The sequence below is a fragment of the Typopeltis vanoorti genome, chromosome 24 (genome assembly GCF_054136105.1).
Source record: "Typopeltis vanoorti isolate ZY-2024b chromosome 24, IOZ_Tvanoo_1.0, whole genome shotgun sequence".
Taxonomy (NCBI): Eukaryota; Metazoa; Arthropoda; class Arachnida; order Uropygi; family Thelyphonidae; genus Typopeltis; species Typopeltis vanoorti.
The window spans coordinates 58,582,924-58,605,250 of record NC_143572.1 but is presented as its reverse complement, the minus strand read 5'-3'; the positions used below and the strand labels follow the sequence as shown (position 1 = coordinate 58,605,250).

Below are 22,327 nucleotides of genomic sequence, written 5' to 3'. Positions count from 1 at the left end.
AAACAAAGTATTCTGTCAGACCAACCACTGCCTTTGAGGGAGGAAATCGTGCACAGGAAGGGCAATTAAGGCCTCTGATGGTGCACTTTTAACAACCGAGAAGGATATCCTCCACAGATGGAGGGAATACTTTGAGAGCCTTCTTAACCCAGGTGGCCCATCAGTTGTGGACATCCAAGAGGTGCAGATCAGGGTGATGACTGGTCTAACAGTTGAAGAGGTCCATTGAGCAATAGAATCGCTAAAATCAGGCAAGGGCTGCTGGTGATGATGAAATTCGCCCCCAAATGCTAAAAGCCTTAAATCGAGATGGGGTTCTCTGACTCAAGTGTGTCAGGCTGTTTAGATATCTGGGTGAGCACCAAAGCAGGCATAATAATACCAGTCTTCAAGAAGGGAAACCAGAGAGATTGCAGCAACTATCGTGGCATCTCTCTGCTCAGCCTGCCTGGGAAAGTATATGCTGTGTGCTTGGAAAGAAAGTGTAGGAGCATAGTTGAGTCAAAGTTCCAGGAAGAACAATGTGGCTTTCGTTCTTGTAGAAGCACAGCTGACCAAATCTTCACTTTAAGGCAAGTCTTTGAGAAATCTTCGGAATATGCCAAGACTGTCTACACATGTTTTGTGGACTTGGAGAAGGTATATGACTGGGTTGCTCGGGATAAGCTTTGGCAAGTAGTACAGGAGTATTTAGTGGATGGCCAACTACTAGCTGCCGTCAAGTCCCTGTACGAATGCCCTGAGTTTTGTGTCAGGGTAAACAGCACAAAGTCTGAACCTTTCACAGTCTCCATTGGCCTCTGCCAAGGGTGTGTTCTGTTGCCCCTCCTTTTCGTAATGTTTATGGACTGGATTGATTGGCACAGCCAAGGCATTGAGCGTGTCAGAATTGGAAGATGTAGCATTGGACGTCTGCTTTTTGCAGATGACCTCCAGCAGATTCTGCTAGATTCTGCTTAGCTCTTCCACAGATGACCTCCAGCAGACCCTGGATAGGTTTGTAGCTGTTTGTGCAGAAGCCGGAATGAAGATCAGTGTGGCCAAAACGGAACCATTTGTGGTATCAAGATAACATCCCAGTGCACTCTACATGTGAGTGGAGTCCCACTGAGGCAGGTGGATAAGTATAAGTAACTTGGGTCCATAATTACGAGTGATGGAAATTTGGATGAAGAGATACTCGGATTGGCTCAGCAAGCACAATATTGTGGGAGCTTGGGTGTTCCTTAGTATTGAAGTGGGAGGTAAGCCAGAAGGCAAAGCTGGCTGTCTTCAATACAGTCTATGTCTCCATCCTCACCTATGGTCATGAGAGTTGGGTAATGACCGAAAGATTGCAGACATGAATTCAAGCGGCTGAAATGAAGTTCCTTCGAGGGGTTGTGGGACTGACAAGATTTGACAGAGTCAGAAGCTCTGTAATTCGGGAAACCCTCAATATCCAACCGTTGCTTCTCAGTGTTGAGAGATCACAGTTACGTTGGTATGGGCATCTGGTGAGGATGCCACAAGTGAGGCTCCCCCAGCAGGCCCTCCTTGGCCTTCCACCCTCTGGCTTGGCAAAGATGGATAGATTTTATCCAAAACCTTAGGTGGACACGTTTAGGAGTCCCACCAGAACACTTGAGCTTGGTGGCGGAGGATCGTGACCTTTGGAAGTTCCTCTTGCAGCTGTCCTCACAACCCCGTTAGGAAAGGTGAGCCTTGAAGATTAATAAATGAATTGCTAATATTTTGCTGGTATTCTATCCAGCATCTTCAGAGCACACAAACAAAGTTTGTTACAGTAGCGAGACAACTGCAATCCGGCTTCTGTGCATGTTTTTTTCCCAATTGATTCTGTGTACGGGATTTTACGCCCTATTGTAGATAGTATAAACAGTCCTACATATAAACTTGCTAAACATTTAACCAAACCACTAGCTACTTTCACAAACAATTCTCCCTCTCGTTAAAAATTTTACCCACCTAAAAAGTATTTTAGAAAACCACACCTTAAAAAGTTCAGACTTATGCAAGTTTTGATATCACCTCACTATTTACGAATCTACCATTAACTGAAACCCTTAATTTACTAACTTCACTATTTTCAGACATTAAAAATATTGTGTTAGGGTTAGGCACCACAAGATGGCGGCACTTGCTAGCCGCCTTCTTCACTGCGTACCGATTAATTAGTAATAGCCTTATTATATAAGGCTATCACTATTATAGTATTGTTATATTATTATAGTTGTATAGACCAGGCCTTTTGCCTAAAATTAATAATGGAGAAAAGATGATAATACAATTTAGAAACACATATTGCATTTATTGACTTTGAAAAAGCATTTAACAAAGTTAAAAAAAACATTATTTAACATATTAAAAGAAAGACAAATACCAAATAATATCCTAAAAGCTATCACAAGTATATATGAAAATAATCAAATACAAATAAGATTAAATCACGAGCTATCATATACGAGAGAGATAAACCGAGGGGTCTGACAGGGATGTCCCCTCTCAGCAACTCTTTTTAATATCTAATTAAATGGAATAAAAATTTACATCATGGAATTAAATTTTCTCCTACAGTAAACTTAAACACTCTCCTCTTTGCCAACGACCAAATAATAATTACAAATTCTGAAGATAAACTACAGAAAGCTATTTTAGATCTAAATGAGATATCCAAAGATTATGGTATGATAATATCAACAGAAAAATCAAAAACTATGGCCTTTAAAGGACAAGATCCAGCAAGAACTAAAATAGTAATAGATAACAAGATCTTGGAACAGGTGAATTCATTTAACTACCTAGGATGTACGATTACATATGAAAAAGATATAAACGTAAAAATTGCAAAATATTTAAAAATAACAGCTGTAATTAACTCTATATTTAAACCAAACCTAGTTCAAAAACAAACCAGACTAAAAGTATACAATACATTAGCCCTTAGCCCTACCAGTCTTAATGTATGGAAGTGAAACGTGGACAATAAAACAAAAAGGCAAACAAAGATTAACAACAGCAGAAATGAAGTTTATGAGAAAAACTGCAAAGTATACCCTATTTGATCACAAAAGAAATGAAGAAATTATGAAAGAATTAAATCAAGAACCAGTAATAGAAAAAATTAAAAAATATAAACATAAATGGATGGAACATGTTCAAAGAATGAAAACAAAGATTACCAAAACAAGCCTTAAAATGCAAGCCATTAGGAAAAAGAAAACCAGGACATCCTCTTAAACGATTCAACGATGACTTCTAAGCCAGAACAGGCCGTGCTAGGCCTAAATCCTTGATATGCATGATGATGACGATATTATTATAGTCTCGATGAGTCTTTGGACTCCTTGGAGGTGTCTCATAATAATAGCATTGATATTATGATCATTCCAAAATGGAACCAGTTGTTTTTTCTGAGTCCTCTGGGAATGGAATTTTTTGCAGCTCTCTGTATGTTGTTAGTTAATTCTAGTAGTTGCTGATCGAGATCTTTACTAGTGGGTGTACCAGTGCAATATGTTTCTAGTAGTTGTACGTATTTAGGCCAATTTGCTTTTCTGAAGTTCCAAGATCTCTTTGTCTGTGGTTTTTGGTCTAACTGTAAATTAATGATAATAGGTCTATGATCACTGATGGCATTCTTTAGTATTTGCCACTGGGTACGACTCGCAATTTGTTGTTTTTGACAGGATATGTATTTTGCATGTTGTTTATGATCTCAAGGTTTGGATTATCAGTTATGTCTTCTATTTGTGCTCCTTTCCGATCTAGTTGTGGGGAGCCCCAGGTTGGGCTTTTGGCATTTAGATCTAAAAGGGGATCTTTGTATCCGACATTGTTTGACTTAATTAGTTCTGTATTGAAATCTGGGTGATATGCATTGACTATTGTAATAATGCATTTTGGTAGAAATATCTTGACTGCTTTGAGCCTCTTTGCAGCACTTTTTTTTTTTTTTTCCCAATTGATAATGTGTGTGCGGAATTTTACGCCCTATTGTAGATAGTATAAACAGTCCTATATTACTATTACTATTTATTACAATATAAATAGTAATATATATTACTATTTATATTGCCGTTTTGTAGTTGATATGATTTGTTTATATTTAACGTGTTTGGTCCGTAAGAGCATAGCTAGACCTCCGCCAGAACGGTCTGGTCTGTCTTTCTTTAATTTTGAATAGCCTTTGATATGAAGCTTCAGATTTTGATTTAGTTTCATTTTTTGTAAGCATGCAATGTGGATGTTATTTTTGTATAAAATGTTCTTAAGCTCTTCCATCTTTTTTTTTTTTGAGTATTATTGATGTTTTGCTGAAGTATGTTGAGAGGCCTCATAGCATATTTATATTTCTCATCGAGATTCCAAACTACAGTTCTCGACACGTTAGTTACCCCAGACGCAGTAGTATGTTTCTGACCAGAACAGACACTTTTCATGGAATTGGGTGTGCAAGAGCCCCATTAGCCAGCAATTTTCAAGGGTTCGATGTAACAATCCAAGTGAAAAAAAAAAAGATGATAACAGGATTAGACAAAAGAAAACTTTGGTAAGAGGCCAGACTGGAAAGTAGGAGGAGGGAAAAAAAGCAGGATTCGGCAGGAAGAAAGCTTTTCATGCTACCATTTTGGAGCTTCACCCTACAAAGCAATCCTGTACTTCTTGCCACTTCTGCCTTGCAAGTGGAATTGGGTGTGCCAGAGCCCCGTTAGCCAGCAATTTTCAAGGGTTCGATGTAACAATCCAAGTGAGAGAGAAAAAAAAAAAAGGTGGTAGCAGGATTAAACAAAAGAAAACTTTGATAAGATACAGTACCGTCGACAGGGTTGTAGCATAGAGGCTGCTTGCCTCACGGTGTGGCTTAATAAGGGCTCTCATTCAGCCATATTGGAGTAGGTGGCATCGCTACACTAACAGGAATTGTTAGCTTAGTTTTAAGCTTGGAAAGAAGTTTTTCCACACTTAAACTGATTAAAAATTATTTGTGAATAGCAACGACCCAAGAAAGATTGGTTGATCTAGCAACTATATTGATAGAAGCGGACATATCTTAGGAGGGGAGAAAAAAGCAGGAAGAAAGTTTTTCATGCTACCATTTTGGAGCTTCACCCTACAAAGCAATCCCCTACTTCTTGCCACTTCTGTCTTGCACATGGTCAAACATGAAAGATATGCTTTCATGTTTTCTCATTCACTTCCAGTATCATAATATATCAAATTCTATTTTTATTTTTACTAATTTCAATAACATATATTACATTTGATTTAAATAGTTCACTAAAAATGCCAAAACTTCTTTTGACAAGAGAACCATTGCAAGATAAAGCGATAAGAAATATAGATATCAGTAGCTTAATAAGTAAAATTAAACACAAAAAAAATTATCGAATTTTCCACTTTATTTGGATAAGTAATTAGTTTCATTGCTTGGTTTAGTTTTTAAGAAATATATGATAATAAAGCTGTGGTTTTTTATTTTTCTGCTTTATACTTTTCTATCTGCATTTAAGGATGTGAATTTTTAACCACATCAATTGAGCTATAATGTAACATTGCTAGCCAAAATGTGTAGGTGTGCAAGTTATTTTTCCTATCTCTTGCAGGATTTCTACAAATTCAACTGCTGACCCTGTGAACATTCCAGATGATTTGCCTAAATTTGTGTCAGAAAATAGGCATAATTCAATTATAAATCAACAGAATTTAACTCTAAAGCTAATCACTTCCAAGTTATCAAGTGCTTACAATGGACAAGATGTGGAATGGATAGATTCCTGTAAGTTAACTTCATATTTAATGAATGTATCATTAAATACTTGCACATTAATTAATCAATTTTTTATTTCACTGCCCATTTCTTTCTATTATATAAGAAAGTTGTCAGATTAAGTGTCTTGTTTTGGTTCTCATAAGATCTGCAAAATTCTCGTCTACATCTGCAATCACCTCTTCATTCGAAGAAAAATGCTGACCAGCAAGGAAGATTTTTAGTTTTGGGAAGAGATAGAAATCAGAGGGAGCCAAATCTGGGAGAATAGGGTAGATGTTCCAACAATTCATAGTGCAGATCCCTTAATATTCCCGTTGCCAAAACACCTTTGTGGGAAGGTGCATCGTCCTAATGAAAGATGCTTTTTTTCTTCTGCAAACTGGATCTTTTCTCGTGAATTTTTTCGTCATCCAATGCCATGACCTGGTCTTCTTTGGCGCTGAACAACCGGTTTCTGTCCATTGTTTTGACTGCTGTTTGGATTCTGGTATGTACTGGTGAATCCAAGTCTCATCCATAGATGCACAAAATTAGTTTTATTCTTGTTAAAATGCTCCAAGGACTGTTCAGAGATTTTCATGTGAATGCTTTTTGATCTGCACGGCAATCATCTTGTGCAAAGCTTTTTCATTTGCAATTCTTTATGCAAAATGTATCTTGCATGTTCTTTTGAAATGCCTATAGTCTCAGCAATTTCACGCACTTTGACTCACCGGTCATCCAATACCATATCGTACACTGATCAATGATTTCTGATCACTGATCAGTGTATGATATGGTATTGATGTACAATATGATTTCAGATGTCCAAAAGGTGTAACCACACCTTTTGGACATCTTTCACGTGGATCATCTTCAAGGCTGGTACAGCTGCGTTTAAACTCGGCAGTCCATTTCGAAATTGTCCATTTTGAAAACGAAGGAGAAGAGTGCCCATAAACTTTTATGAACTTTGAATGAATTTCTTTTGGCATTAAATCTTCTTTTACAAAGAATTTTATAACCGCATGATACTCAGTTTTATCCATTCTAAAGGGATACACTTTGGCTTCCAACAGCTGTATAAAAAAAAACTATTCGATAGAATGACTTTCAATTTCACGTGGATGCTTATGACAGATGTACAAACTTGGAAAAAAATTTTCTTGCTGATAGTGTTACCATTTATGGTTGAGGCCTAGAACTTTTAAGACTGCACATGTATAAGAGGGAGGTGATGAAAATCAATCTCAATTATGTGAATTTAAATGTACAAGGGTGGTTCCATAAGTTTCTGGCTTGATTAACTTTTAGATGTGATAGAAAGAAAACCTCCAACTTCAATGCATTTTTCACATCTTCGAATTAACATTTCCATGGCCTAAAACTGCATCTTTCACCTCATTGTCATTTGCAAATTTTGTTCCTTGAAGGTCGTTCTTCAGTTTTGAGAAGTAGTAGTAGTTACTGAGTGTTAGATATGGGCTGAGGGGTAGGTGTTCAATAGTAGTATGGACCAGAGCATTGTCGTGAAGCAGGCAAAAATCATAGCTCGACATTCCTCAAATCTTCTCCTTTATGGCATTGTGTAGTTTGCAGGCGTGAAGCATACTATTTTGCATTCATGGTGGTATTCTTTCCTTGAAGTCAATTAAGAGAATTCTCCAGCAATCCCAAAAGATTGTTGCAATGATCTTCTTGGTGGGCTTGAGTGACCTTGGCTTCTCTCAGCCGTGCTTCATCTGGTTTGCGTCACCCTCATGGATTTCCTTTTTGGAAAAAGGATCATAATAAAGGACCATGGTTTCATCTCTGCTGGCAATGGATTTCAGCACGTTTCTTGGCAAAGCTCTAAAAACTTGCAGGAACAGGTCACACGATGTTCCTTCTGAAGTGAAGAGAGAAGTTGGGACACCTACCTTGCACTGACCTTCGGCATGGGAAGCTTCTCATGAATGATGCAAGAGACTGTTATAGAAAGTCACAACCTTGCTGAGATTTCTTTGAGCTTCAGCCAACTGTCATTGAGCAGTTCCTCCTCAAGTGAGACATTTTCCTTAGTTATCATTTCCACAGGCTGACCATCACGAGGATCATCTTCGATTCTCTCTCTTTGTAGACGAAACTGTTTAGTTTATTCGTTCACCATGGAATATGAAGGAGAAGCTTCCCTATAAACCCCATCCAATCGCTGTTTGATAGCATTTGGATAAAGTGATTTTTTGGTGAAAAACTTGATCACAGTACTCAATTTTTAACATTACAGCCACTTGTTAGCCAAACGAGTGCCTTCAACTGAATGAAGCACGTAGACAGTTGAGTCTGGTACACTAACCTCCCTGTAGATGGTGCTATCTGTTATGCATGACGTTTTTAAAATTGTCACAAATTTTGTATGTCAGGCTGGAAACTATTGGAACCTACCTCGTAGAATTTCAGCAGTTGAAATGAAGCATAAATAAAACTTTGACTGGAAAACAAGGAACATGATAAATCAAATGGACTATAGATTTTGAAAAAATAAGAATTAAAAATATGAAAACAAAAAATTTAGAGTTCAAAGAGGAACAAAGACTAGTAAAGTATATATGTGACCATCAACATGATGATTATGCTGGCTGTTTCATAGGAATGGTCGTAAAACGATAAACAACACAAAAATGACCATGAGCCACTGCATGGTTTAAGAATAATAATGAGAGTTTGGGTGGTTTGATTAATAGAGTAGTGTATTTTGTTTAATTTACAAGAGGGTAAGATTAGATAGGATCATTTTTGTGTTTATAGCATCCTGATTGCTCAAAATCTCTAGTGATAAGAACCTATGTAATTTGATTTCATTATCTTGGAAATCAATTATGGTAACATTTTGAATTTCAGGAGTGTTTTGATTGTATTGCATACAATACAGTGAAAATAGTGGGATTTTTGTTGATATTATTGGTTTCCATTTTTTGTTTCCATTTCATTTCATTGATGGAATGTAAGTATCCTCGTATGAGGATGTTCAATCCTGGTAATGTTCTCATAAATGAGAATTTAAAGAATGAATAGTTGATCCACCGTAGCAGGCAGTTTCATTTTTGACTGTCAAATATAATTACGCTTCATTTTCGACATCTCTCTCTTACTGTATATTTTTGGCTCCAATATTTGGTCATCCTTCTAAAATATATATAACTGTCTTTTTTATTACTCTTAATATAAATTAAAATTTTATCTTAGTTATTTAATGTCAGTCTGTGGTTGGATGAGTGTAATAACTCCATATTTCCTGGTTGCATATCTTAAGTATACTGAGATGTAGAACACACCCATGGCTAATGTACTGTATGTTTACAAATGGTGGGAGTAAAAAAAAAAAAATAAAATAAAAAGCTCACTTCACTAGCAGTGCAAATCTCTGATCTGTGGGGCTTGAAAGTAAAAATCAAAAGGTATATGTTGATGCAACATGCCTTTTGATTGGAAAGATCTATGTTCATATCCCATGTTGGAAAGTGGGATAGCTGACAATGTTTAAAAATTGCAGAGATTCCCATCTAAGATTGCCAGCCTGGTTGGCCAAGTGGTTAGTGTATCTGCTCTCCAGTCAAAAGGCTGCTGGTTCGAATCCTGCTGTAAGCATGGACATTTGTGATTATCTGTGAAAATACTAGTGGTGGTGGCGATGGGCAGAAGAGGGCACTACTGTAGATGATGGGAGTTGCAGTTTGCAGTAGTTGATGAATTGAGTGGTGGAGATATGGATAGTAGTAGAGTAGGAGCCTTCTCTCAATGAGTCTTTGGGCTCCTTGGAGGTGTCACGTATTAATAATAATAAAAGATACTTTAATTTTTACTTTGCAAACTAGTTGGAGAATACATGCAGTAAACAAGTATAACATTTTTTCTTTGAATCCCTTCCATAAAAACTTCTAAACCTATAGTACATTAGTACTGTGGTTGAGCTAAGGCTTGAAAATCTAGAATACCTGTCCTAGAGACCAAACATTGTATACCTTATCAAGTCATTTCCGATGTCCATTGATAAATGGTGGTGGTTTTATTCCAGCCATTGAAATTAATTAACCATCTAATATACTAGCCTTGCAAGCTTAGTCCTGTCATTCCTAATTCTAGGCAATCCCAAGTACCATCCTTACCTTACAAATCTCAACTGCAATAAAAAATAAAATTATAATTATCATATTGAATATTGTTCATCAGCAGTTCTCACATCCTTCATTCTCTTTTTTTGTGGATAAGAGGGTAAGAACAAAAGAAACATCTGAGGTTTTGTTCACCCTTATGAGTTTGTCATTTATATGTAAACAAACTGGAAATCTCATTTTAATTTTTTTATATTTCTTTAATACATTAGTTGCTAGCCTATTGTATACAACAGTGTTTCTCGAAGCATGTTACGCAGACCCCTAGGGGTCCGCGAAAGGTCTTCAGGGAGTCCGTGGCAATTTTTGGCTATGCATCATTAACGCATGGAATAAAATTTAAGTTTGAGATCATAAAACGTTCCTATTGTATCACTGAATAAGGTACAGAGACATCTGCAGGCTATGTAATATGTTTCTCAACAAACAGTGCAATAGACACAACTGGGTAAAAACATAGCACTAACTAATGAATCGCATGACCCCCTCCCACATAAAATGCTGTATAGTAGCCAATCAAAACCATAGGGTGCACCGGCAACATATGGTTTTGTTTGAGTGAACGTGTTAAAACTAAGAAATATATAGTGATCGTGTTTCAGATATTATATAAGGAATTTGGTTGAAGAGAATTAGCATTTCAACTGAACTGTTGGCTCCTTTGTCAACCAGTAGCACGATCTTTTGTTAATACCGTACCAATCATATGAACGTCTTCATAGCTGCTTCATCTCTACTGGCCTACCATTGCTGTCTGTTTCGAGTACTGCTTTCACTAGCCATTTGTTGACGGACTGTTCATTAAATACGGTAATTTTTTTTAGCTTTGAAATTCTTAAGTATGGATCACTGGTTAAAGACTTGATTTTTAAAATGTGCAAAAGAGAGGAACATAGTAGATATAAGAACATAGTAGATATAAAGTTGGACTGGTGTCGAGGCTAGCTGGTGAACGGTTGTGCTATCGGAGAGCTCCTGAGAGATTTGTGTTTTTTGCTGATTTATTGGTGTTTTGGATTCAATTCAATGGACTTAAGTGTTTAATTTTGGTATATTATTAGAGCTTTATTAACGTGGTTAGTGTACTAAAGTGTTTTATAACATAATCTATGTCGGAAGTCGCCGCTAGATGAATTCGTAATGAGTAGTGTTCGTGCAAGCTCCAGATAAGATAAGTATCATTTTCAGTTATCGATACAAATTACTTAATATTGTGTAGTTTTGTTTTATTTGCCTTGCGTATTTTAGTGCGTCTATTTTTGGTGTGTTATAACGTTTAATTTGACAAAATACGTTACGGATAAATATGGCGCCTGTGCGTAGGAAAATGGCGGCCAGTAATGAAGGTTCGCCATTGTTATCAAAGAACGGTAGCATAAAAGAAATGAGTCAGTGTACTAGCGGTGAAATGTACGCTTTGCGGAGTGCGGTCGGAGTGTGGTTAGATGATGATAAAGGATTGAATGTGTGTAGAAAATGTAGGGAGAATGCGGAATTGAAGCGTATTTCGGATCGTGAGTGTGATATTTTTGTCAACCTTCAAAATGAAGTAAATAGGGATATGACAAGAAACGGCAAAGTTGTACATGAAAATTGTGAGAGTGTGAATGTAGAAAGTGTGAATGATAGTATAAATGGTTTCTCAGAGAACAAAAAAGATGCGATAGATACATTGAGTGAGATCGCGTTGTTGAATAGTGCGATAGAAAGAGCAAAACAGCAAAACAGCAGCTAGAGTGCATGAACAAAAGTAGACTGAATGAACCAACCAATAATAAAAGGTATGACAGGAAAAATAGACGTATGAATGTGAACATGAACAAAATGAAGGATAGAGTGCTGTATGGAGACTCGTTAGTACGAGGTGTGTTAGTAAAGGATTTGACAAAATCGTACCAACCTGGTGCGACCATAAAGGACGTAACTGCGTCTATTAGAGAGCAAAAGGAAAGGGTAAAAGAAATGATTGTTGTGGCAGGTACGAATGATTTGAAAGGAGATAAAATGGAAATGATAGAAGACCTGAATGAATTGTTTGAGGTAGCAAAAGAAAAGAGTGAGAGAGTTAGAATGATTAGTCTTTTGCCAAGGTATGACAGTGAAATGTTTAAAAGGAGGGCTATAATTGCAAATGACTTTATGCGTGGGTTATGTATGACGAGTGGTGTGGAATTTGTGGATGTGTGGAGTGAGTTTGATGGGCGAAAGGATCTATATAAGACGGATGGCTTGCATTTGAATGGTTACGGTGTAAGAAGACTTGAGAAAGTGTTGCTGAATGTAGTGGATGTGCAAATTCAGGGAAACTAGATTTGTTAGGGGGGGTGGGTAGAGATACAGTCCTTATGGAGGCAGTTGAATGTAAGAATGAATATAATATGCCAGAGCAAATAAGGACAACAAATCAGAGTGGGATAGTTAACATAAGGCATCAAGGTAGGGTTGGGGCTAATGGGGGTCTTAAATTCATGTACACTAATACTAGGAGTATTAGGAACAAGAAGGAAGAGTTTTTGGCCATGGTTGGCACTTCCAGACCACAGGTTATAGGTATTAGTGAAACATGGCTGACTGTAGATGATATAACTAGTGGGATTGAATGTGATGGGTATAGTGTGTTCAGGAATGACAGAGAGAATAAAATGGGGGGAGGAGTATTGTTGATGATAGCTGATGAGCTCCAGCCAAGAGAATAGAAGTTGAATTGCAGGATAGAGAAAAGAGCACATTTGAGGCCATTTGGTGTGAGATTGTGGCTAGCAGAACTAAATATACAATTGGGTGCTGCTATAGACCAGGTGATGGAAAAGATGGTGGTGACAGTATGCACAAGCAAATAGAAGAAATGGGTGGAAGGAGGGTGATTATTATGGGAGATTTCAACTATGGTCGCATTGATTGGAGTGAGGAGAGGACACATGGGAGGAAGGAACTGGATTTTATGCAGTTATTAAGGGATAACTATCTGCGACAGCATGTAATGGAAAATACTAGGGGTCAGAGAGTGCTTGACCTAGTAATTACATCTGAGGATTTGGCTGTAACAAATATGACCACATTACCACCAATCGGTGAGAGTGATCATAGGGTCTTAACTTGGGAGGTGGCTAAAGGTGTAGAATTTTCAATTAAGACAGGGTACATGTGGAATTATCGGGCGGGAAAGTATGACAAGCTTAGGAGTTTGATTGGTTCAGTGCCATGGCATGTACAACTGCAAGGACTAGAAGTTGATAGTGCATGGGAGGTAGTTAAGAAGTGCTTGCATGAAGCAATGGCTGACTGTATACCTAGAGTCCGAATAATAAATCAAGTAGGGGTTAAATGGATGAATAACACCATTAAGCTTGAGTTGCAAAAAAAGAAACAACTATGGAGGGAATTTAAGGAGAAGGGTGACCGGCAGGCACATGAACGGTATAAAGTGCAGGCCAGAAGGGTGACGAGTGTGGTAAGAAAAGCAAAAAAGGATTATGAAAGAACATTGGCCATGCAGGCTAAAGAGAATCCTAAACAGTTTTTTAGATATGTAGCAAGTAAAAGGAAAAATGTACATGGCAGATTGATTTTAAAGAATGCCGATGGTAGGGAGGTAACTGAATCAGTTGAGATAGTTGAGTTACTGAGTGAGCACTTTGCAAAAGTATATCATCAAGGTGGTGACATTGCAGAAACGAATAAACCAGTAGATTATACGGGAATTGTGGTTAATGAAGTGGAGGTGAGTAGTCTACTGCATAACCTCAATGTCAATACATCTGTGGGATTGGATGGTATACCAGCTCGTGTTGTACGAGAAGCAGCTAAAGAATTGTCAGTACCCTTGACCATTTTGTTTAATTTGAGTCTCGGGTCTGGGTTAGTCCCGAGCAGGTGGAAAGAGGGGAAAATAGTTCCACTGCATAAAGGTGGTTCCAAGACTGCTGTTGTAAATTACCGACCGATTAGCATATCAGGAATCATTGTAAAGGTCTTAGAGAAAATAGTCAAAAGGAAAATACAAGATTGGATTGAAGAAAATGGGATACTGTATCAGGGACAGCATGGTTTTGTGAAGGGTAGGTCATGCCTCAGTAACTTGCTCACGTATTATAACACAGTGACGGCTGAACTGGATAAGGGTAATGGGTTTACGGTGATTCTACTGGACCTTGCCAAGGCCTTTGACAGGATTCCACATGGAATTCTAATCAGTAAATTGCAGCATATGGGAATGGACATAGGGTTGGTGGATAGGAGGGTGGTTGACGGAGAGATATCAGAGAGTGGTTTACTCGAGAGTAGAGTCCACAAGACGGCCTGTGACTAGTGGTGTGCCACAAGGATCTGTTCTTGGACCAATGCTGTTTAATTTGTTCATAAATGATATAGGAAATGATCTGAGAGGAACAGTTCATTTGTTTGCGGATGATGCGAAGTTGGGTAGGGCAATAGTGAATGCAGATGACGTCAAAATTTTGCAGGATGATTTGGATAGATTGGAGGTCTGGGCTAAGGAGAATGGATGTCAGTTTAATGTGGCAAAATGTAAGGTTATGCATTTTGGGGTGAAAAGATTGGAGGCAGTTTACTGCATTGGTGGAACCCTGCTCCAGGAAATTGATGAGGCACGAGATTTAGGAGTGTTGGTGGATAGGGAATTGAAATTTAGGGGACACATTGCAAAAGTGACCAAAACAGCTCATCAAATCACTTGGTTGCTGAAGAATACGTTGACAAGCAGAGACAAGCAGGTTATTGTTCCTCTCTATCGAGCCTTGATAAGACCCCATCTAGACTACTGTGCTCAGATTTGGTCACCTAGGTTTCTTCTTGATGGGGAGGATGTGGAGAGGATCCAGAGGCGAGTGACCAAGATGATAGCAGGTCTGTGGAATGAACCGTATGAGAACAGGTTGAGGATTTGTGGGTTGCAAAAATTGGTTGATAGGCGGAGGAGGGGAGATATGATTGAGACATTCAAATTACTGAAGGGTTTCTATAAAATTAATTCAGAAGATATTTTTGAGAACAGGGCTGGTTGTGGGAGGACTAGGGGACATCGATGGAAACTGGGCAAAAGTGTGGTTAGTAAAGGTGTTAGAGCTGGGTTCTTTACTTTTAGAGTAGTGAATGAGTGGAATGCGCTCCCTGAGTCTGTAGTGGATGCTGTGACAGTGAATGAGTTTAAGGCGAGGTATGATAGATACTGTATGAATGTCAGATAGTTGTGATGATTATGATTTGGGGCCTCCCTCGATGAGTCTAATGACTCCCTGGAGTTACCTGTAATAATAGTAATAATAATAATAGTAATAAGTAGCTGTCAGCAACAAGAAAATGTTGATATTGTATCCGGATAAAGTGAAATTGATAAGTGTGTGTCGTCTGACATCTCTAAAGAACCAACTAAGAAGATGATGAGAAAACTTCTTAAGTACGATATAAATTACTTGAAATGTGGATTTTCATGGACGGGAAATCAAGAGGAACCTATTCCGTTATGTGTAATTTGCGGTGAAACTTTAAAACACGAAAGCATGAAACCATGTAATTTAAATCGCCAATTTGAATCGAAACATAATGAATGCAAGGACAAGCCTGTCGAATTTTTTCAAAATTAACTAAAAAATGTAAAAGAATCTCAAAGTGATGTTGATCGTGTTAGGAGGTGAAAACATGAATGCTTTAGAAGCTTCATATCGTGTGTCGCTATTAATAGCAAAAAGTGGTGCAGCGGAAACAATTGGTGAAACTTTGGTCTAGCCTGCAGCAAAAATAATAGCGGAAATTATTATCGGAGATAATGCAAAAACATCTTTTGATCGGATTTGCCTTTCAAATAGTACTGTTCATCGAAGAATCACTGAAATGTCTGAAAATATAAACAAATATTGTTATCCGGTATACATAAGAGTCGTTATTATGCGTTGCAAGTAGATGAATCCACCGACATTACAAATTTTGCGAATCTGCTAGTGTTCTTACAAAAAAAAATCAAAAAATTCATGACGACCTTTTATATTGCCAACCCTTGCCAGAACATACAACAGGAGAAGAAATATTCAACAGTATAAATACCTTTATGCATCAAAACAAGCTTGATTGGAAAAGTTGGGTTGGAATTAGCACGGACAGAGCAAAATCAGTGGTCAGATCTAAAAAAGGGCTTGTTTCAAGGATTCAAGCTTATAATAAAATTAGTTTAATCCTTTATCCAAGTGTGAGCAAACAAAGTTTGTGCCTGAAAGTATCTTCAGGACTGGGGTAAGGTGGTACAACACCAAGGCAACTCGTTGCAAAGGTGGAGCAAGATACCATCACTCCTATCTCAGTATCTCCTATATAATGCAAAACACATCTTCTTGCGGATATGTCTAATGTTATGCATTAAGGGAAGGGCCATTACCCAGACTAGTTTCGACCTTTATCGAGGTCTCTTCAGTGGGAGCCAGGCCCAAGTGGAGATACTAGGCAGAAGCATTAGCAGGTCATCTCTACCTATAGGAGTTGCCAAATGGTGTGCCACCCTTTTTTAATAAATTACTCTGGATTTAGAGAAAGATGTTGAAAGTTTATTTTTCACTTGGTTAGAGTATAATAAAATTAGTTTAATCCTTTATCCAAGTGTGAGCAAACAAAGTTTGCGCCTGAAAGTATCATTTATAGGAGATACTGGGATAGGAGTGTTGGTAGCTTGTTCCACCTTTGCAACAAGTTGCCTTGGTGTTGTACCACCTTACCCCAGTCCTGAAGATATTTTCAGGCGCAAACTTTGTTTGCTCACACTTGGATAAAGGATTCAACTAATTTTATTATACTCTAACCAAGTGAAAAATAAACTTTCAACAAAAAAAAAAGGATTCAAGCTATTGCACCAAATGCAAAGTCGACACACTGTTGCATACACATGGAGGCTTTGGCTACACACATGATGTCTACAGACCTAAGAAAAGTTCTTGATGAAGCTGTAAAAATCATAAATTATATTAAAGGCCGTCCTCTCAACTTTGCAGAGAAATGGGAAGCAACTATACACAACTTCTTTTCCATACCTATGTTCGTTGGCTTTCTCGTGGAAAAGTCCTTACTCATTTATTTGAACTTCAGAATGAACTACAAGTTTTTCTTGATGAAAAGTTTGAATTGAAAAAGCATTTACATAATTGGAAATGGCTCAGTCAATTAGCATACCTGGCAGATATATTTACTGTATTAAATAGTCTTAATTTATCTTTACAAGACAAGGAAATTTCTATATTTCATGTCCAAAATAAAGTGAACGCCACTTCGGCAAAAATGAAGTTATGGCAAACGTGGGTTGGTAATGGAGAATTTGATGCGTTTCCATCGCTTCATGAATTGCTCGCAAGTTCAAATGAACAAATTGATGATGTGAAAATTATTATCATGCAGCATTTAAAAAGCTTATCAATGAATCTAGAAAAGTATTTCCCTGAATTGGACATTAATATTGAGTGGATAAGATACCATTTCAATAAAAACAAATATTTATGCCAAAGGGTCTATCGTCGATAGAAGAACAACAACTTTTAGAACTAGCTTCTGATGGTTTCCTAAAAAAAATAAATACAGCGAGAATACGTTATCATCATTTTGGCTACAAATACAGAATGAATTTCCTGAATTAACAGATAAAGCTCTAAGGTTCATTTTTCTATTTCCAAGTTCATATCTGTGCGAAGTTGGATTTTCGGCCCTTGTAGATCTTAAGACAAAGAAGAGGAATCGCATTATAGATATCGAACCGCATCTGAGATTGAAATTAACAACTATAGAGCCAAATTTTGCTGAAATTTTATCTCGGCATAAGCAATTTCACCCCTCTCATTGACGATAAATTATTTGAAGTAAGTAAAACTTTATAGTATCTTTATAAAGTTTGTTCTATTAAAAATAAATCGTATTTTTTGTTTACATGAACATATAAATTCAAATAAAATAGATATTTAATTTTTTAATATTTTAAATTATTTATTTTTAATTAATTAATTTATTTTAATTAAATTAATTTTGATTTAATTAATTTTAATTAAAGGGGTACTTGGTAATAATGAAAATTTAAGAATTGGGTCTGCGGTTATCTGAAGTTTGAGAAACACTGGTATACAACAACCTTGGCTTTTCTGTCTATCCCTAAGAATGGGTTGAGTCCTCTAATGAGGGGCATACAACAAATTAATGCAAATTAAACTCTTCACTCCTCCGCTGCATCCCCTAAGGGTAACTGTTCATGACTGTAGAATTGTGTATGTTCATTTGACCAATTTGCCTGTTCTGGGGGACAAAAAAAAAAAAAAAGAATTTCTGTGTGAAATAATCCCCTACATCCATATGAGACCATCTAACTCACCTTTAGTCAAAGGAGACCAGATAGAGGTTCCTCACATCATGGAGAAGAATTGAACCCAGGTCTTTCTGCCCAAAGTGCTTCATCTATACTCACTGAGCTATGGAGGCTCCTTTGACTTTTATAAATCTAAAGTTTGTTAGGATAAGCTAGTACTCCTGTCTACACAGTCTCATTTCCATATTTACTCTGTCTACTTCATCTGTTTTATGAGGAAAGAGAAAGAAGGGGCTGGGTGGAAACCTGCTGCCACCACTACCATATAACTGGCTAACTTAAAATCTGATTAAATGGCCTTGAAAGTAGTCACTAAAATAAGATTAGGGAGTTTTTCAGATGAAGAGTATGATATACATACTCTTCATCTGAAATATATCATACAATGTTATTTGTTATTTAATATTATAGAATCAACTTCTTCTCCCCCCCACACACACACAGGGGATAGAACTCCTTTGAGGATGGGCTAAATGGGTAGGGTGGGAGGAGGAACAAAGGATGAAGTCAGAATATTGAGACTGTTGCTGAAAAATATAATATACATTATCAAAATTACATCTGTAATTAATGTAATACATTAATTTTGTTAATGCATTATATTAACAAAAAAAAGTTAATGTAAATTTATAAATCAGCTACATATCTGTATTTCTGCTGTACACATGTAGCTGAATAAAAACAACTAATTAAAAAATTAAGTATTATATAATTTAAATTTGGCACTAAAACAGTAGCATTACTGATCATCATTAAATTTTTATTTTGTGTTTGTTTACAAAAATTTCATTTCATATTTAAAAGGTATGCTTTTCAATTGAACATTATTTTTTTATGTAAAGCACTTGCTTCTTTTATTAAAAGCATTAGCATTTTTATAACAAATATTACTATACTAAGCTACAAGTGTTTCTTTTGCCAGACTTAAAGTATTTCATATGACAGATAAAATCTCTCAGTATTGGATAAATACTGAGTGATTTTTGTCTCTAAGTATTAGATAAATTCCAAATAATAAACTAACTGTTCCTTACATAAATGTATTATTGAGTCAAACAGTTCTAATTGCAAAATGGCATTCTACCTTGCATGTATAATCGTGATTCTTTCTTTCAGCTATTTTAATGATGGTTCTGGCTAGGTATATATGGTTATGTGTTAGTGTTAATAATCATAAGCATTGTATATAACATACAGAATAATTTCTTTCTCTATACTGACTTACTATTTCTTTCAGCTGACCTAGCTAGTGGCAGTGGAAGTGGAAGTGGCTATGGAGGCTATGGAATAGACACTGTGCCTGATGGATACGGCGATATTTACTTCAGTGTGCCATCTTCTACACAGAAAGCACCTTCTCCTCCTATGAACCCAGCCAAAACAGATTCTGCATGTATTTATGTGCCCTCAAGGTTTATTTCTTTCATTGCGGTGCTTTTGAGTATAGGAAATTTTTATTGGTGACTGGCTTAAAAAATTACAAACAAAAAAAAATTTAACCCAATTGCCGTCAGGCTGGAGAGTTTGCCCCATTGTTCTTAGGGGCCGTGCTACTGACTGATATTTTGAGTGTGTGAGAATTATTTCTTCCTCGGAAAGCTGCATGTTGTGAGGGATTTTTTGTACTGAGACTAGTTGGTCGTCACAGAGTGCAGGCGTATTTGAAATGAGATTGAAAAGTTAACTGTGGATGGTTTGCGAGATGTTTTATTTTTGTATTGCTACAAAGAGATTTAAAAAAAAAAATTAATGGGGCCATTAGAATGATGTGAAGTCTGGTAATCAAGTGCCCAAAGCAGAAAATTTTAGCCTACTACTTATACTGTGGATGTGCATCATGTTATGTTCATTTGTGATTCGTGAGGCCTTTGAATGGCCATCAAAGACCAAATAATTTTGATAGTTCTGTTTTTTATGAAACAGAATGGAATTTAGATTAAATAGATTTCCCTCCCCTTTACTTCATTCTAGGGAAAGAAGAGAAGGAAAGATTGAAAAGCTTTTCACTTCCACTTTATGTACAATGCTGTACTTTTATTTATAAAATTTCTTTAGTTTAATTCCTTTAAGTTGGTAGCTGATTCATTTTGAATATTGTAATTATTTCATTTATTCTATAGAAAATTGTAGAAATGCTTTTATAAGAATTTTTGATAAAATTTGATTTCAAATGGAAGCTACAGTATATTGTTTCTGGAGAACAAGGATTGATTTGATTTTTTTTTTCTATTTATTATTTTTCTTGGGATCTAGAAAAGGTTCTTTTTAAAGGTAGCGTTTTGTGCAGTTGGTATAGTTTTTTATATATGTATATTTTTTTTTGGTGGCATTTAGTTTTGATATTAAAACCAATTTTCTTATTTAGTCACTTAAAAAAAAATTGTGAATTTTTAGAATTTTGTAAATTGTCTTTCTACCACTGCCTACTGTTGAATTTAATTATTGGAGATGCATTCAAAAGATGTTTAGTGCCACATTTCTCTCACATCTTGGTTGATGAGTATTTTTAAAGTTTTCATTTCATTAAAATTGTTTAAGCCAAATTGTATAAATGATTGTTGCAAAAATAATTATCCTAAGAAGACTTGTGAAGTGATCTCAAACTTTTTATTTTATTTTTTATTATTATTTTTTTACATGTATCCAGTAGTGATCATGCAGACGTACATGTGCATAACTCTAATTTTTGCAGAAATAGACTGCTGATAACCTTCCAAAGAAGGAAACAAAAAAAAAAAATTCCTTCAAAGAAAAATTAAAAAAAAAAAAAAAAAAGAAAGAAATTGTATCAAAGTGTCATGTTACAATTCTAGTGGATAGTGGTTTGGACACTTACAGCAGAAATGACAAATGCTTAAGTAAGACATTGAAATAGTTGCTCAAATGTTAACAGTGTTAACTAGAAGTTGGAAGATGTTAATTCCAACATGTTCTGAGTTTTTTTTCCCTTAGAGATTTGATATATCATAACAGAAGTTCAAAAATATTTCATTATTACTTTGTTAAGTAAACAGCACTGATTTTTCTTTTAAGTCATTTTTTATGCATTTTTATTTCCTATTTTTAATATTTTTTATTAAGTCATTTCACTACATGACTGCATTTTTTTTAACACGTTTTCATTTTTAACGTATTGAAAATGTATTTTTAAGGAGAAAAAAAAAGGCTCTTTGGGTGCATTCATCAATTATTTCTTCCATTAGTATTAGACCCTACTAAATATTTTTAATGTCATACATTATATGTGTATTTATATGAAAATACTCCCTTTTTCCAGAAAGGAGAAGACTCCTTAACAGAAGTGCATTGCCAAAATAAAGTGTCTTTGTAAAAATACATTATATGTAAAAAAAAAAATATTTTGTTTAAATTTAAGAACAGTGAACTTACTTTGAAATGTTTACACTTAACACAAGTGTGTTTTGCATTTGTTACAAAGAAAGTATTATTCAATTTTTTTTTTTTCCCCAAAAAAATCTTCATCTAATTTTTGTGTAGAAGTAATTATTGTGTATTTATTTTGATCTTTGAGAAGTGCCATTAGGTGTTTTCCTGCCACTGTATCCATGAATGTATTTAATTTTTTTCCTCTTTTTTTTTTTTTGCTTCTTCACTGATATGTGTTCAGGTAACATGATGGTGTACAGTTTCAGACTTAATTTTCATGTGCCCATTTAACTTTGTTTCAAATTGTGTAGTTGTGCGTAATAAATAAATCCTAGATTTGGAACTCAGGATAGGAATTTTTCACTATATAAAACCGTAAGTTGTTGTGAAGAGTATTAAACTGTTTGTATATATATATTTGCTGTGTACTGTTTTTCTATTTATTACGTGGAATTTTAATACTTGCACAAGAACACACACAGCAATGGGTAACAAGTTTCAATTATTTTCTGCTGCTTTTTAGAACTAGAATGATGACGAAAGTAAAATACTTTTTGTTTTCGTGCCATTCATATGTGGAAAATGCAATTACCATATTTTTCTGTGTATATAAGACGATACTTTCTTCTAAAATTTATAGACCAAAAAAAAGGTGGGGGGGTTACCGGTTACCATCCGTCTTATACACGG

At 36.0% G+C, this 22,327-nt stretch overlaps 1 protein-coding gene across 1 annotated transcript in view; it reads left to right on the top strand.

The window, feature by feature from the left end:
* LOC150093260 (glypican-6-like) overlaps positions 1–22,027 on the top strand; it is a 162,572-nt gene extending 140,545 nt beyond the window's left edge. Inside the window, exons 8-9 of the mRNA XM_090413449.1 lie at positions 5,607–5,779; positions 19,488–22,027. Coding sequence (XP_090269575.1) covers positions 5,607–5,779; positions 19,488–19,714 — 400 coding nt within the window. The 3' untranslated portion in view covers positions 19,715–22,027. The remainder of the gene's footprint in view (positions 1–5,606; positions 5,780–19,487) is intronic.
* The last annotated feature ends 300 nt before the right edge of the window (positions 22,028–22,327 follow it).